The sequence below is a fragment of the Anopheles nili genome, chromosome 2 (assembly GCF_943737925.1).
Source record: "Anopheles nili chromosome 2, idAnoNiliSN_F5_01, whole genome shotgun sequence".
Lineage (NCBI taxonomy): Eukaryota > Metazoa > Arthropoda > Insecta > Diptera > Culicidae > Anopheles > Anopheles nili.
The window spans coordinates 44,362,371-44,379,919 of NC_071291.1; the positions used below are offsets into that span (position 1 = coordinate 44,362,371).

Consider the following 17,549-nt stretch of genomic DNA (forward strand, 5'->3'; position numbering starts at 1 on the left):
CCAAAAAATGTAGTAATGTGCGTTTCAATTCGAATCAATTATTGATTTCTGCCAAACAAGATTAATGTAGCATTTAAATTTGTATACCAGTATTCAACTCATCCTTTTAAACAAGGTGCTTCTGAGCTAACCCAAACTGTAAAATATATCTCGAAATGCTATACGTGTTGCATACAAGTAGGCGTAAGTGTTTACAGAGTTCTGTCCAAATATGGGAGAGAGGCTTATTTTGCGTTTTAACCGCAATTTATATCACATTGCCTTTTAATTGTATTTAATTACCGGATGAGACTCGCTGTTTGAATTATCAACTGTCAAAAAATGTATGGAGTCTGTTTGCGGGTCCGGTCCGATCAGTGGAAACGCAACGATTTCTTGGTGCTCATTGAACTCATTTTTTGACATGGTTCCCCTGGTCATGACAATAAATAAAGTAGGGCTATTTCAATGAATGACGCAAATGGAATGAAAAAGCCGGGCTTCAAGGGGGCTTAGCTGCGTTTAACTTGATCAAATTTGCATGCGCACGGGAACGATTCCTGCCATTGAAGACTAAAGAAGAGACCAAACGACAAAAGGTTCTATAAAATTTTAGGAGCATCTATATATAAGTAAAAATATATTTCAACACATGTTCATTCCACATGTTTTTGTGCTGTTTCTTCATTGCAGCCTTTTTTTATCACCAATGGATTGTTAGCAGCGATTTTGCTTAAGAATTTGAAAAGATTATTTATGTTGTTTATCGGCATACTAGCTATCAATAGAACATTGCAAAATCTCTTACGTTCTCATCGCAAGTAACCCTTCTTTGCTTGGTGATAGAAATTTCCATCATAATAACAAACAAGGTTAACAAAAAAAGGTACTCAAAACCCTTGTACTGTAAATTTGTTGTTGCTGGCAACTCTTTAATCAACTATTGCGTACAGCAAAACGCAGTTATCAAAAAATAACAAACGACTCTGTGAATTACCAGGCCTAGAACTAGTCATTCCGCTTGTTGCTGGGACTGTAATAAAGGAACATGATTTAAAATCATGCAAAGATGGGTGAACTCGTGTAAAATGCAGAAGGTGAAGAAAAATAAGGATCTCAACAGCTTTGCGGGTATTCAATTGTCTAAACGTCGTCCTGAGCCACGCCCGCTTCTGGGGTGTTACATGTAGCATGTGTTTTCTTTTTTTGTAATGACTAACATATGCGTAATCCTTTGGAATTGTGCATTTATTTGAAAGATACTTCAGACCCCATGAATTCATGTAGCGTAGAAGCATGACATAAGGACACAACGCAATCTATTTGAATCACTATTGCGCATATTAAGACCAATTACGGTGTGAAGTGCGCGAAATAACAAGGTTTGGACAATATTTCAAAAAGCGGACAATAAATGCATGTGTTTTATCTTCACTGGGTGTTTTCTTTTTGCGTGTAAACGGAAGCTATGTGGCCAAAACAGACTCACATAACAGTGAGGTATTTTCGAAAACTTCTATGATTAGGTTGAGCAAGAACAATACTAATTGCAATTCTAAACTGTCCGTAATGCAATCGAGCGTACGAACGTGACAGACTCGTTTGCTTGATCGATTTTTGCTTTGTTTGCAGCATATTTGCAGTACGTTTGCTACCAGCAGCAATCCAGCAAGTACGATCGACAACACAACAAATATGAACAGTGCGATAAGAACAGGTGCGACATTGTTGCTGGCGTTGTACGTATTTATATAAGTAATCAATTGCGCTATGTTAATCATCAGTATGGTTGAAAACTTTCCGATAAAGAAAAACATCGTCGTAGGTGCTTGGAAATGGAATGGAATGGAAGCTATGCGGAGCAATTTGCAAACGATTGTGGCTGAATAGGCGGAAGGGCCTGATTCATAAGAACTGTGCACTGGCCCTTCAGATCGGTAAAAATCTGCAGTCCCAGATTCAACAAGAAGACGAAAAAGATTAAACCCCCAATCACATAATCTCTGTACGAGCCGAAACAATTGCTACGCGCTCCGGTTTTCAGGTGTCGGAGAATGATAAGTGCACACTGTGGAGAAGAAAAAAAATATAGCCATTAATCGTATATGACGCATCGTACGAAGGGAACCAATCGAGCTTACCGCAAAAAAAATTGAAAAGCTCACGAGAACAATGTTGAAATAATATTTGAAGCCCAGCTCCGGTCCGACGTTGATGAGCGTTTCCAATTGGTGAAAATTGATCGTTACTATCGTAATTAAACCTGATAGGCTGCTCACGTCTATCGATGATGTAGCTTGAAGCCTTTCTCTATTTTGTGCTCTTCTGTTGCCGTTTTGCGCCATAATAAAATGAAATCTCGTGTCGAGATACACTAACCATGTGCACTTTATGCAGGATCCATTCAGCACGTCAGTCACACCCGAGAACTTAGCTCATCGATCGATGATTGACTACTATACTTAGAGCTTGAATTTATCGAAGAGGTGGATTTGTGCAATGCAAGAGATGCAGCTGCAATAAATTTTGGCAATGATAAGATAAAGGCCCTTCCTGTTCCGTATACAGATGATAGCTAAATAAAAAGCATTTTAGGAGATAAGAAAAGCAATAGTATTCATGTTCAAATTGGCGCTAATTCGCTAGACGCCGTTACCATAAGGCACCTTATGGGTTGTAAGATAACCTCACAGATTTGACTAACCAAGTTCCTGTGATCTGGTCATGTTATAAGAATAACATAGGGCGACCTGTCCTATAAAGTCCTTTTAGCTTGCCCTTATTGACAGAACCGGCGTGTTAGGCTTAAACTGAGATGTAAGGATAGCGCTGATGCCTAGAAGTATGTGACTGTATTAAAAAGGGTGAAAGACGCTCATATCAACCAATAAAAGGTAAGCAATTTTAGAGCTATGTTAGATGTTAGATGTACATATTCATCTCGTCCTGTTTCGTTACATTATACTATACAACATGGCAGATGATTCCAGTTATACAGACCTGCGTAAAATATAGCTACGTTTCGCGGCTAAGAGGAAGAGTATTAACGGTACGATATTGTTAGAACCTGGAAGCTATATCCTCATTCTTTTCGGCCCCTCGATTGAAGTCAACATCTACCCTCTTGAAACAAATATAGGCTGCCTCACATCTAAGGGTCAAATAAATTGCATATCTTTAGGCGCTTTGTTTCGGATGCAACCTCAAATAGATGTAAATAAGATCCTTCGAAGTCCTTACGTAGCAGTTGATAAACACGTTCTCAGTACAAATCAAATAGAAATCCAACACATTGGTGAGTTAAAATAGAAAAACGAATGAATTTATTTGGATCAATCTAAATTCATGTTAGGCTTTGTAGAATCTAATATATAACCGTTATCTTGAATTATCGTTTGTAAATCCTTTCTAGTACTTATGTAGGAAGGGAAGTTGGTTCTGGATTATATCATTTATTCCCAAGCTGTCCAGTCGTTTCTCCATCGTTCATTAGCTTTAGTCAACCGCTCCACTTTCTAACTGGCATTAAACTGTTACGTATTCCCAAACGACTTGATTTCGCCAAAAAGGGTATACTGCAACGTGTTGGAGCACATGCGCAGCGGACAATATAGGGTGCGTTATGGTTCTAGCTCTTAATTACTTTCATCGTCTCAGATTCCGTTCGCAAACATCACACGTGGAGCCAGTAAAACTTAAATCAATTCCATACAATCACATTTTTGGCTTGCTAGCGTTACCGTCGCTGTAAATATTTTCACTACTGCTTGTGATTGTGCAACTTTTTTTTGCATTATTCCAGCAACGTCTTGGTTTATGTTATCTTTGTTTAGCAAACCAAAAACTGACACACAAAATGGGTAATCGAACATGATTGTCTGGTCATGACAATGAATAAAGCAGGTCTTTTTTAAATGAATAACACATATGGAATGTAAAAGGCGGGCTTCAAGGGGGCTTAGGCGCGCTTAAGTTGATCAAATTTGCATGCGCACGGGAACGATGATTCGAGACAGGATTAGTTATTGCTATATTTGTATGTATATAGATATATGTACGAATGCATGTATATATTGTTCCATCATTAAACTGACGATTGTAGATCGATTCGCTTAACGACTAGCAAAATCTGAATAAAGTGAAGTGAAAAATAGATCTTTAAAATGCGTGCCTCAGAAGTGCCGAACGGTATAGATGGTGCAGATATAAAAGTGTTTCTTAGTAGAATATATAGCAATGCTTCAAATATGCCCAAGCGCTTAGCGATTTCAATAGCTTTAAACACTGACTTGAGAATGTGGCCTAGCAAGGAGAATAGAAAGTTTGCTTTTTTTTTCTTCACTTTTTCGTAAAGTGCCCATGCTTACGATACATTTTTTCTTCTTTTGGCATGTTTACTTTCCATTGCATTTACCTACGAACAAATGTATTTTACTTTTAGTGTTTTAGTGTGTTCCTGCCATAGGGGCAAGAATGGACCAAACGACAAAAGGGTCTATAAAATTCTAGGAGCATCTATAGTCGTAGGAAGGGCTTTGGAGTCATAAGTAAAAATATATTTCAACACATGTTCATTCCACATGTTTTTGTGCTGTTTCTTCATTGCAGCCTTTTTTTATCACCAATGGATTGTTAGCAGCGATTTTGCTTAAGAATTTGACGAGATTATTTATGTTTGTTTATCGGCTTACTAGCTACCAATAGTGCATTGCGATTTCCCAACGCAATTTCTGGGTTTGTTCCATCTTATTTTACATGCCTGGCAACTTTCCAGACTTGCATACGCTTCATACGCTCTTTCTTTCTCTCTCTCTCTCTGCGACCAGGGACTCGCTCAATGATATGCTTCAATAGGTGTGATGTATTAAAATAGAGTTATATAAAACGACCACGTTTCTGCATTTGCTCGCATGCTTGTTTGCGTTTTTCTTTTGTGGTTGTGTTGTGAATCTGCTGGTTATAATCATGCGTTAGCGCTGGTTTTTTTTCTAATCATATTTATATGTATCTGTCAACGCCGTCGCAGGACTAAAAACTTTGCTGCCACTCATGCCGGTTCGCATCTGCTCGTAGCTGTACACGAAGAGTCAGCGTTTTTTGCGAGCAGACACTGGCTGGCGTCTGATACAATAAAATTTTTTAACAAACATCTATATTTTGCATTTTGCTCCGCTCTCCATATTCGCACGCTTCCTCCCTTACGAAAGGTACACTGACTCTAGTTTACAATGCAATGTAATAACTATTTAAAGCATTGGACTTGGTTCAAGTGCTTGTCTTGTAGCGTTTATTTGTGCGGTTGTAAAAATTGCAATATTTTACGATTTATGTCTATTCATCTCGTCCGATGTTGCTAACGTTCCAACGTGTTGCTATTGTTATAGTTTTCTTTTTGTTGCTGTATGACTATAAAATCTAGTTGAGTTTAAACCAAAATTTCGACGTCTCGTTGTATTTCAATCACTGTCGGGTTCAACAAACTGTTTATTGCCAGGAGTTAAGGTACATTTACGCTTGGTGGGGGGGAACTGTTGAACAGGATTACTATAAGGAACGAGAAAACATTATGCAACCATGGACGACTTCTCTCTACTCATACACAATACACCCAAATGTAACAGCAAACCAAGTGAACGGCCGATCAACGAAAACGGCATCGAAAGTGTGTTTCCTAACCGTTTCTGTGTTACGAAACAGGCTCAAACGTCGTTTCGTCTATTGCTCTGGACACATCAGTCACGTCGGTATGCGTGTATGCTTAACAGGATAACACGCCCTTCTTACTAGCATATGCCGAGATAGTGGGCAAATGGTCACGTTCAGTTAATGTCTAACAAGAAAACAATGTAAAGATTAACACTAAAACCCGTTTCTTTGGAGGAAACTCGTCTGATTAATTAAAAATCTACCAGTGCACTACACCCGAGTACCAACTACGCCCAAGGGGATTGCTCATTGCACAGATCTATCATCGAATAATCGTTTTTTTAACGGGCTGACGGTGCCAGAGGAACGCCAAGCCCATAATTTACGTTGTTTAAACCTTTTCCCTCTTCGTATTGCGAATGTAGCTTTATTTTCATTTTTTTATTTGCCTCAAGGTGGATAACTTTGGTAGGAAAAAGCTCCCCCCAATTATATCCGTTTCAAGGAAACGGCTTCAGTTATAGCCTTTTGCTGCTGCAGCTCTCACTTAGCGTAAATAACGGACAAATTTATGCTTGAATGTGTAAGGACAAGTTGTGTGCAGTGTGGAATATTGTGTTGTTACATAAAACAATGCTACACGGTCGGGTCCCTTGATCTAATCTACATCGTAAAAGAGTTTTCTTCTTAACGTAATAAAGCGTAGTCAATTCTGAATTTTTGACGTTTTTTTTTCACCATTTGTACAATGGAACGTCCACTAACGTATAACCCCCACAGCTACTTATCTCGACGAGTAACAGTTATGATAGAATCGATTTAGGTTCCCCAAAACGGTGAGGCAGGATTTGCAATTGCATTTTCCTTTCTCCCCAAAAAAATAAAAATAACATTCCTACAATAACATTCAGAATCATTACTAGTCTTGGTCGATGTAACCACACGCCGATCGTCCGCTCGCTCTGGAACGCATTTATCGCGTGGACATAAATGCAATAATTACACCGGGAGGTACGAAGCAGGAACAGGCGTACCTCCCGAGAGGGCTGAGGACAAGCTCAGTGATGGATGAAATCAGTTGACTTGACTTGAGTATAAAGGTGTGCGTAACACGTTATTGGATAATAGTAACTCTGGTGACTTGTGCTTTTCACAGCGAATTGAAACATGCTAGCGTACCATGAATCGAGTCTTACGAATAAATAAACTACCCAACTTAACCCTCCTGGGAGGAATGTGTGTTTCTCTTCGGTCGCCTATTGCACAGCGTTTCAAACAACGAATTTTTACCGTGCCGTTTCGTCACACGTGCGTCGGTTACACCACCGCCAACAAAAGCCTACCTTGCGACGCAGAGTATATTAAAGAAAAAAAAAAAGGAAAATGGAAAAGCTCTCACATCCCTCGTCTAGTGTGCATTGCGCGCTCAACAACCATGTTGATGACCAGCGGCAGCGCCTACTTGAACGTCTGTCGACGTTTCGCTTAGCAGCAGCTAAAATCTAAATGAGCCCGCTCGAGCGAGGTCTTGTCAATTTTCCGCGGGGAAAATTAGTGATTTGCCCTGTTTGCGATTTTTGTGTACAAAATACAGCCTTTCCTCGGAAGCTTGCTGACGCCGGCTTGCGAAGCCTTCGGTTGCTGGTGGCGCAGCTGGAAAATAGGCAAATAAAACTAAAGCAGTACTTCAAAGTAGGACGCGCTGAGTAGGGACTAGGAACGAGGGAAATCATGTACGTCATCAGTGTGGTACGGTGTGGATTGTGGAAATCGGGAAGTGTGTCAGAAAAGCGAGAGAAAGAGAGAAAGAGAGAAAATGAGATAAATCGGAAGTGAGACCGCCGCGGGTCGCGCTTGCGGTGGCAAAAATAGGCAAATACGCCGCACAATCCGTACGGAATAGCGCTCTAGAGTACTACTGGCAAGCGAATGGCCGGCCAGCAACGGCCAGCCTACGAAGCGCGGTGTCTACTTTGTCTACGCCGAACAGCTACTCTGGCGGTGTCGTGATAATTTTTACCGTAGTGGTGGTGTCGGTGTCGATGCTGGAGGATGGATTGGACTGGTCCGATCGAAGCGTAAGGCTGTCCATCTCAGAAAGGATGCTCCCGGTACCGGTGTGATCCGGTGGACTACCCAGCGGACTGGTGACGCCTTCGGTAACAGACGGAAGTAGCGATTCGTTCGACGGTTGCCTGCAGGCAATGGAAGAGATCGGAAGCTTGTGTTACGTGATTACGGTGGAAATGAGTCCGTGGCCGGAATTTTGAATGCGCTACTAGCTGACTGACGGGACGCGTACCGGAAATGCACCAATTGTCAGTTGGGTTGGCAAGATTACCGGCCACTTACCGTTCGGAGGTGTGATAATCGCCTGGGGCGGAGTTCGAACGGCCTGATCGACAGAACCGCTCCAGTCTGGATCCGCCCGCCTGCGGTGCCCTACCGGAGATGCCCTTCGTGAAGGGATTCTGGAAGGAGTGCTTCTTCAGCATCGTCTTGATGAGTATCAGCGTGTCCAGCTTCGGGATGCTCTTGACCACGCTGCACATGTCCTCGTCGTTGATCTGCACCGGCAGTCGGCAATTTTCCTCCTCCGTCGGCAACCGTACGGAACCATGCCGGGTGAGCCACGGGTGTTCCTTGATCTGCGGCAGCGTTATCCGTTGCTGCGGATCCTTGTCGAGCATGCGGCCGATCAGGTCGCGCAGTTCCTCGCTGATGTCGCTGGTAGCCGGGTACTCAAGTGGGTCGTTTTTGATCTTCTCGTACACGCCCGGCACGGAGGTGGCGATAAAGGGCACGTTGCCGTGTACCAGCGAGAACAGTGTGGCCCCAAGGGCCCAGATATCGGCCGCTTTGCCGTTGTAGAAGTGCTGCCCTGGCAGCAGGGTCTCGGGAGCTCGAAACGCCGGTGTCCCCGCGGTCGAACCATTATTCATGGCGGCGTCTTCGCCGAGAAACTCGTTGCAGACACCCAGATCGGCTACCTTCACGCTGCCCACGTCGGACAGCAGCAGATTGGCCGGTTTCAGATCCCCGTGGATGATACGCTGGTAGTGCACTAGTGGACAAAAAAGGAAGGTGTTAGCAAAGCGACGCTACTATCACCAGAAGCCCCTTGGGCGGCCCAATTACGCGCGGTATAATCGGATCCCCGGTGTTGATTGTTTTCCCGACCAGTGATTTGGCGAATGCTCTGCCCCCCTAAAGCAAAAGCACCGAAAATCCGTGTCACAGCCAGGCGAATCAATCACACGCGGACGGGCAGCAGATTCGGTCGACAAATGCCCGTGGGATAGTACAGCAAAAACACATTACTTACGATATTCGACTCCCAGCAGCACGTCGCGGAAAACATTCCAGGCACGTTCCTCGCCCAGGGGCGTGTCCGTCGGGATGCTCAGCACCTCGCCCTGTTGCACCAGCTCGAAGACTAGATATAGCGAGTCCTCGAGCGGATCGTCGAGGACCTCCACCAGCTTCACCACGTTCGGGTGGTCCAGCTGTAGAGAAGGGAAAAACAAATGAATAAAAAGGACACCCGACATCAAACAACAGCCCGAAGGGAGGTTGGTCAACCCAGACAACACGGATTCGTACCTTCTTCAGCACAGCAATCTCGCGGTAGACCCGGTCAAGTGGGGACGTTCCTCGTTTTGGTCCCCGGCGCATCAAACCCGCCTTGCGGAGGAGCTTCCGTTTCGACAGGATCTTCATGGCGTAGTGTGTGGAGTCTTCTTCGGAGTACGCCAGCTTCACCAAACCGTACGAGCCCTGCGGAACGGGTAATGGTAAATGGTAATCGAGTTGCGAAGGGGGAGTAAATCGAATTTGCGGATACCGTGTGATACGCGGGCATAATTTACGTTAAGTTTAAGTTGTTTTTTGTTTTTTGCTCTGGAAAGCTTTTGCACCCCTCGATCGCTGTCAACTGCTCGACTTTTTCGAGCAAAAAATAGTAAACAAACCAAACGAAACGATACACAAGCAACATCAACTGTCAACTGACCTGCCCGATCTGGTCCAGCAGTTTGTACTGATTGAGCTGCAGGAAACTGCCCGACTGCTCGATCGAAACGCGCCTGGATTCACGCAATGGCGTTCGCCGACGACCACTACGCGGACTTCCGTACGGGCTGTTGTACGGACTGTACGGGACATTCGGGTAGATCGGACGCGTCGTCTGATCGAGCGTCTGCAGCTTCGGTAACACTCGACCCCGTAATCCGGGTGGTACGATTCCGGCCGCACTGATTTCGAGCTGCGATTCGGAGCGATTGGACGCCTCCAGCATGTCGTCGTTATCTGCCAAATCGAGGGATTGAGTTTTGGGAAGTATTTTAATGTGACGCGTCATGAAGCGGGCACTGTGCGCCCGGTACGTTCCGCCTCCTGCTACCATCGGCACTGTGCCACCACCGGACGGCAACACCGGGATTACTCCCCGTACCGCCTCGACGGTTGGTTGCTGCTGAGGCTGCTGCTGTTGCTGCTGTTGTCCGTGGTGGTGGTAGCTGTGGTAGTGCTGCTGGTAGCTGTGCAGAGGCGGCTTACTGGGCGGTCTTCCCGAAACCGTGCTAGTGGCCGTAGTGGTTACGATGGGATGGTATTGGTTGCTGGCGGATGATGGGACGTTAGTGGCATCGAGCGGCACGTTAGTGGACACGGAAGGCATGACGGCGCCGGGCGCTGGATTATGGTGAAGATGGTAGTGATGGTAATGGTGGTGTTGGTGGTTTATATCACAGGGTTGGTGGTGGTGGTGGTGGTCAATGCTCGAGCCCGGCGGCTCGCAGGATACCCGTGGGGTGGCGGCACCGTCTGGGTTAGTCGCGAAGGTAGGGTTAGTAATGGTGTCCTCGTCGGTTAGCTGGGAACCGTCACCTGACGCAGGGTTACAACGGGAGACTCTACTGCTGGGGGAGACGGCCGCAGCCGCCGCGGCCGCCGCCGTCATCGCTACAGCCGCCACGGCTGCTGCCGTCGCGGACCGGAAACTAGTACCTGTGGCGCCGTCGTCGATCGTTTCCGGCTCGGTACGGATGATCACTGGCTGCGGGACGCTGGTCGACACGCGGACCACGTCAGCGAAGCCTCGTGTCAGCTCCTTGCCGGTTTCGTCACCGGCGGCCACGGACCCGCTTGTGCCCATCTCCCTGCAGCAGCTAAAGCTATGGTTCACGAATTGATTACTCTTTGCGCTATCTAATGAATGCACCGGCGCATCCTCCAGCGTACTCGTCGCTGTCGTCGTCGTCGTCGTCGATCTCGTCCTCGTGGGATCCTCGCAACCATGGGAATCGTGTGCGCCGGATGAGGGTGAGATGGCGAAGTTGAGGCATTTCATACTCGAACTGTTGTTGTTGCTGTTGTTGCTCCCATCGCCTCCGTCACTCCCATGGTCTCTTCCGTTCCCGGTGGCGTTTGGTGAGTCGTCCTGCGGTGATCCTAGCCGGGCGAGGTCTTTACGATCGCTTGCGGACACCGCTTCAGATGCTTGGGCCACAGAATGTACGCTTGTGCCGGTTACTGTTGGTTCGATGGCCGCTTCTGCGTGAACCGTGGGAGACATTTCGCCAGCAACCGGTACTCTGCTTGCCATAGCAATTGGCTAGTGCCTGTTGCAGCAGGGTGGGAAAAAAAAACAGGACGAGTAGTAATAGTAGTTAGTGTGTGATCATCAGGATAACAACACTGGGCGGACCTTTCTTACCCAACGAATGCAAATGCGGTGACAGCATGCGGAGTTCATTGACCTGAGCTAATCGTTTGATCATTCCAGTGAGTCGGTTGTGGGTTGTATCTGAAAACAAAAAAAAACAAATCGAAATAAAGCAACATGTACATTAAACTAGTGCCAAGTGGCTTTAATCTGAAATGGAAATCCCCTTTACGCTTACGATCCGCGACGCACGGCATCTAAGCATCTACAAATTGTGAATCCAACTTGAACCGAGCATTATAAACGCTCGTGCGTGCCCGCATTACTTCACATCTTTGAGCACGTTTCAGTCTCAAATGACGCAATCGAAACGGAGTATTAAACTGCACAGGAGTCTCGTTTAGTTCCGACAAACCTCGTGCATAGCTGCTGAGCCGCGTGAAGGGAGTTCGCTAAAATGTAGCTTTCAACGATTCGCAACGATTTTAAAGACAGACACCGAGAAGTTTACTCGGAGCAGCCATTCGCAACGCACCATCCATTTTTGTGATTTCGCACGGGGTTGATCTTCAGCTCACTTAGCCCGTGGCGCGCACTAATTGATTTATCCAAATTGAATTCCTTCCAACACGCTGTGCCGCAAGCCCCCGTCCGAACATCACGACGATTGTTCTGCGCCAGCCTTCTTGGCCCACGCCAAGGACATTTTCCACCCGCCAGAGGCTGCGTCCTGTTTGCCAGCAGTGAACAGCTCCTTCGTCGTCGTCGTCGTCATCGTCGCGATGGTGTAGCGTTTTCGCATTTATAGCGAGCTACTCTAATTGAATTCATTACGGATTGAATCGTCCCGAAGTTTGGCAAGGCGCACTCGGTGCAACAGCCTTCGGTTCTTTCGCGTACTAAAATATTTACGCCTCGTTTCAGGCGGCTTGTTAAAGCATGCAGGCTTGCTGGAAGGATGAGGCAGCTGCGTAACGTAAAGCTACGGTTTGGTATGGTTGGAAAAAAGGGGGCTAATTAATGTTGCGCTGCTGTTTGGTTTTGGTTTTCCTGCTTTGACTACACCCTTTTATCAGCCATTTTCCGGCGTCTCATTGGCAGCGGGTAGAACACTAGCCACACACACACAGAAAGAGGCCATTTTTTCATCCCTTTCCCTTTATCCAGTGTTGCCAGAAGCTTTAATAATTCAGGCAGAATAAACGAAACAAAAAAAATCAATCCCTCTCACAACGGTGCGCCCTAATCTCCGGCAGCTTCGAGCCATATGTTCCGGTGGTCTTCGACCACGCTGCTACCGAGGAGCGGGAATCACGGTTATTAGATTTATGTCCTGTGTGCCATCCTGCGTCATCCTCCGTTGCTGTGCCAGGTGCGCAAGGACGACGGCGTGGAAACGAACACGAATAGAGCGCAAATAATGTGTGGCAACTCGAGCGATACTACCGCCCCAAGGGGACATCCCGAAGGATCAAAGCACACAAATCCCGCACACATGATTTTGCTCCTGACCTGGCGCTGTGGGGGCTCTGCTGAAGGTCCCGGAGAGCGGGGATGGCCAGATTCTTTATTCTGCGTGTTGTCCCCGGTTTCATGTTGCAGGTGCTTGAGGCACAGCACGCTGAACGGCGAAAACGGAAAAGTGTTTGAACCTTCGCTGAACCAAGGAATTTTAGGGGTAAGAGAACACCCTTCTGGCCTCAGTCTAGCCGGGGAAAATGGGAAAGGAGCTGAAAGCTTTTCCACCGGTGGGTGCAGGTCATCACAACACACCATCGTGCAGGGGACGCAGTTTTGAGATGAGAAAAGTTTTTTCTTTCACTCGCGTGGCACTCGGCAACATGAGCCAGCTTAGGAGTCTATCGGTGTATGTGTGTGTGTGAGGCAATCCAGAAACGGGTGGTCAGTTTTGCTGCGAACAAATTTCTGCAACGGCTGATGGCACCCAGCTTGAAGCATTATTTGTACCATATCTCCCTAGGTGGAGGTACTTTTTACGCAAAGCGCAATTAATAGAGCGTTTGAACTAACATGAAAGGGGCCTTTTAGTGACCTGTATAATCTCATCATCCCGTAGGAGGAGGAGAAACAGAGAGAGTGAATAAAAAAAAAGGGAACACGACCGGACCATATTAAATATCTTTTTTACCGGTGGTGCCGGAGCAATAAACGCGGCCCAAGAGCGTTCCCCCGCACATAAATGATACAGGAATAGATCAATGAAAGGGCGAAAGGGTGTTTTTTTTGCTATCCGACCCACTCACGAGAAGCCCTGCACCACCGAAAGGACACGGCAGCAACATTGGCTGTCCACTGGTGGTACTGAAGTGCGTCCTGGACGTGGTCGAGCGTTCGCTTCCAGGTCAGCGGGCTTTTGACAGATTATGCTGGGCTTATATTTATTTTTTTTTTGTTGGTGTGTGCATCCACCAACAGCACTCATCGCCCCATCTCGGGGCGTGGGGTGGCACATTTCAAGGTATCCCCTGCCACCCACATCGATCCTGCCCGAACGGACGAAGGCTTAAAAGTTCATCAGGCTGTTCGCAGTACACGATGGGCACTCAAATGTGTGGGAACGGGAGTGCCGTGAAACTGACCAGGAGTGAACCAGGATTTACGGTTCAATGTGTTATGCTTCTTGCGTTTTTTTTTGGTTTGAAAATTTCCACGAGAACAATTAGTAAAGCCCCCTCAGCGAAGGGCTATTGTCCCTTTATACAGGCTACTGGCCAATAGTTGGAAAACGCACAAAGCTGGTTTATTCTCACGTTTCCTAGTTGGTTTTATCCAGCAACAATAGCTCTCGCAGAAACGTTTACAGAAACTCGTCATTGTGCCGCAACCAATCCGGGAAAACTTTTATTTGTGCAAGTTCGATTTGCAATCGAAACAGTGAAAGCAGCGCAAAAAGAAAAATCCTGCTCCTGATGTGATGAAAAACGTAGTGCTTGTTGTCGAGGCATTAGTCAATTAGCTGATTATAGCGTCGTTGGTGCAGAAATATGTAATTATTCACTTCAAAGCTACGTGATAACGGACATAGTCGGATAAAATAAATAAATAAAAAAACCGCTTTACGCAATCGAACGTGCTCATTCACAGGTGGTTCGTGCTTATCGTTATCGTGTATTGTGCAGTGTTTGTTTATCAGCCAAGCAGAAATGTTTGTGTAGCGATTTTTTTTTCGCTCACAAAAAAAACAATATTTAAATAAGATATATACATTTGTATGCCGTTTTTTTGCTGTACAAAAAAAACACAATTTAATCAGATAATCGATTAAGCGGAGGCTTATTAATAATGAGCTACAATGTATCGATGGTGCTCCAAAAGCCGTAATAACATTGACATGCGGTAACGTACGCTCAGCAGGATATTGTCAAAAGCACACAGTTTCCCGACAAACTCTGCCATGCTGAACAGGTTCGCTTTGTGTCTTATATCACTATAGCTTGCTTTTACCTTCTCTCGTTCCGAGTCGGACGAGGTTTAGCGAAACGGAAGAAAGAAACCATTTCCAACGTTTCCGTATTGTAATTTATGTTGCTGCCATTCTTCTGCCTTCCGTGTTGTAATTTAGTTTTCTGCATTTCTGCTGTTCCTTGCCGCGTTTATTTCCAAAAGCGTAGACGTCCTTGCCAGCATGGGGCATAAACATAAATGCAGTTATTTATAAGTTATCATAACGAATCATGCCACCATTAGAAAGCTGAATCCATTAGAAAACAAATCTAAATCGATCGACTATTGGCTCCACACGCTTGTTTCTCATCATTAAAGCTACACGTTACGTTCTATGTGCCATCAATGAATCGCATCCAAAGATAGATCTAGTGAAAAGAAAAACAAAAATACCCATCGAATGACCGAACATGCTATACTACTTGCAGTGGTTCCAAGTGGAATAAATGAATTCGATTGACGACATCGATGTAGTATTATAACATCTCCGAAATTTAAGCACCATCATCAACAAAAAAAAACAGTTCCCAAGGAGTATAAGTTTTTTTTCCAGTTGATTTTTATTTTCAAATAAAACACTCCAAATCATCAATTCTCTAGATCATTTCGCTTCCGAATGAATCGAAGGGGAACGAACTGAACTCAACGGGAACGAACGAAATTTATGGAGGGGATTTATATCCGTGTGTTTTTGCCCTTACTTCTATTGATTCTAGGAAATTACTTCCTTTGTGGTAAACGGACTGTTTTAGGGCCTCTAGAGCATCTAGGTAACAAAGATAAAACAGCAAGACTAGCTAAACACAAAACATCATAAGAATTCGTTTTGCTGATTACATTCGCCACGGCGGCGTGATGCGAAATCAAAGGGAGGCGTCGCTTTTCTATACATGATACATGAGCATGAGGTCTATGTAGAAAGGTCGTACAATAAGATCACCGCCCACGAAAAACCATCATCTGTGTTGTGATGCTGTAATAGAACTTTTGAAAAAATCGTACAAACACGTGGATGAACTTTCCATGGAGTGCTATATCATTCCTATATACGGACTAATGGTGGTGGAACAAATGTAAAATAATTCGAACCTGTTTTTATGCATCATAAAACGGAAGATTGACACGAGTTTTATGGATATTGACACTTTGACGGCGGTGTTAGTGCTCTTGCTGAGTGCTTAATTACTGCCCGTACAATTACCGTCAGAAACAGACATGAAAGCACTGGCAAATGTTATTAGAATCATAAACGAAAGCTGATTAAAAGTTTTTGCCACCTTTCGTAGAAACAATGTTTCGTAGAAACATACACTCAACGTAATCATCAATCACAATTTTCATACGCTTTCTCGCTTCCGGTACATCGAATCGGTATCGAACCGAACCATGCATGAACGATATGATTATTGCCGATTCGCCATGTCAAAACCATTCGAATACTAGCCAAGCATTCTTCGGTCGAGATTTGGTGATAAGCCGGCTGTCAAGTGGAATGGGGTGGCAAATCCAGTCAAAGCCAACAGCCACTTCACACTCGTGCAACTCAATTGACTCTTGACACGGTGAGATGCATGCAATTGACAATGCGCACGTTGGTCTTCAATCGAGAACCAACGTTCCGTTGACCGTCGTTTGTGAAACGGAATGGATTGTGGAGTTTGTTAAGTTTAGAATATAACCTAGCATAATATCGCATGCTTACTTTTACACCCTATAAAACGAAGCTATATGTGAGAAAATGCCTTTGGAGACCATACAGCTCTGGCTTCCTACATGAAAACAAGTGCTTAACGAATGCAATTGGGTTGAAATTGTTAAAGTTACGTTGTGAACAAAATATTAATGTACCAACATTCGGTAGCATATGAAAGTAATCTCGTACATGAACTAACGAAGTTCACGTGGAATAACCGCAAACCATCAAACCTAGACGTACGATCAACATTTTCTCGTAAGTCAAACAAATGCAGTTGTTTATTGGAAGTTGTTGAATTTCGCAACAGTAAAAATTTGCACGAAACATCCGCTGCCTACATTGGATGCAGATAGACTTGTAGCTGAGTGTGCAAACTATTTTGAGTTTAGTTGTGCAAAAGCGGATAACGGTTAAACTGCATTCTCAAGTTAATCTGGCAAAAGGAAGCAACACTAATGTGGCACCGTAACACGCTGTACGATTGCATTTTTGTTAAGTTTCTTCCCGTGTTTGGTGAACTCTTGCCTTGGGCACGTCAAATACGACGCCAATCCGCTCAAGTTCGGCTTCCGGGAGGCTGGATGCAATTACTTGCCTTTCTTTCCGGTTCCTTTTTATGTTTGCCTGGCGTATATCTTGGCTTTTCGTACCCAATTGATAGATGGTGTATCGTTTACCGGCAGCTGATGGCATTATCGTCTTCGCAGCAATGCGAACGAGGACGCCTCTTGTCGCTGAGGTTGAAGGGATCGTACCTCGGGTTATAACCTTTTTGTTTCACTTAGTTTCCGCTTTCATCTTCGAAAGCCCGTGCAAGGACAAACGGATGCCTGGATTCCGGAACAACACGCTGGTCAGAGCGGTTGCGTGGGATGATCCATTTCCTTCCATACAGGAAGAAAGTTATATTGAGTTGATGCGAAAGCAAACTCATGCAGTGATATTATTTGATTTCTGCTCCATGAGGCCCTGCTTGCTTATTGTTTTGCTTGCTTTTTTTTTGTCTTCGCTTCTGAGCAGTTCAAATATAATGGCAATCAAGTTGTATGTAAATATCATTTTTAGTTTATTGCTTTCTGTAGTAGAAAGCCGTGTCGC

At 45.0% G+C, this 17,549-nt stretch overlaps 1 protein-coding gene across 1 annotated transcript in view; it reads right to left on the reverse strand.

The window, feature by feature from the left end:
* Positions 1-7,462: 7,462 nt before the first annotated feature.
* The window catches only part of LOC128723855 (uncharacterized), a 61,918-nt gene continuing 51,831 nt past the window's right edge, over positions 7,463-17,549 (reverse strand). Inside the window, exons 2-7 of the mRNA XM_053817625.1 lie at positions 11,342-11,431; positions 9,638-11,246; positions 9,229-9,402; positions 8,951-9,131; positions 7,978-8,689; positions 7,463-7,820 (exon numbers count right to left, since the gene is read on the reverse strand). Coding sequence (XP_053673600.1) covers positions 7,616-7,820; positions 7,978-8,689; positions 8,951-9,131; positions 9,229-9,402; positions 9,638-11,230 — 2,865 coding nt within the window. The 5' untranslated portion in view covers positions 11,231-11,246; positions 11,342-11,431 and the 3' untranslated portion in view covers positions 7,463-7,615. The remainder of the gene's footprint in view (positions 7,821-7,977; positions 8,690-8,950; positions 9,132-9,228; positions 9,403-9,637; positions 11,247-11,341; positions 11,432-17,549) is intronic.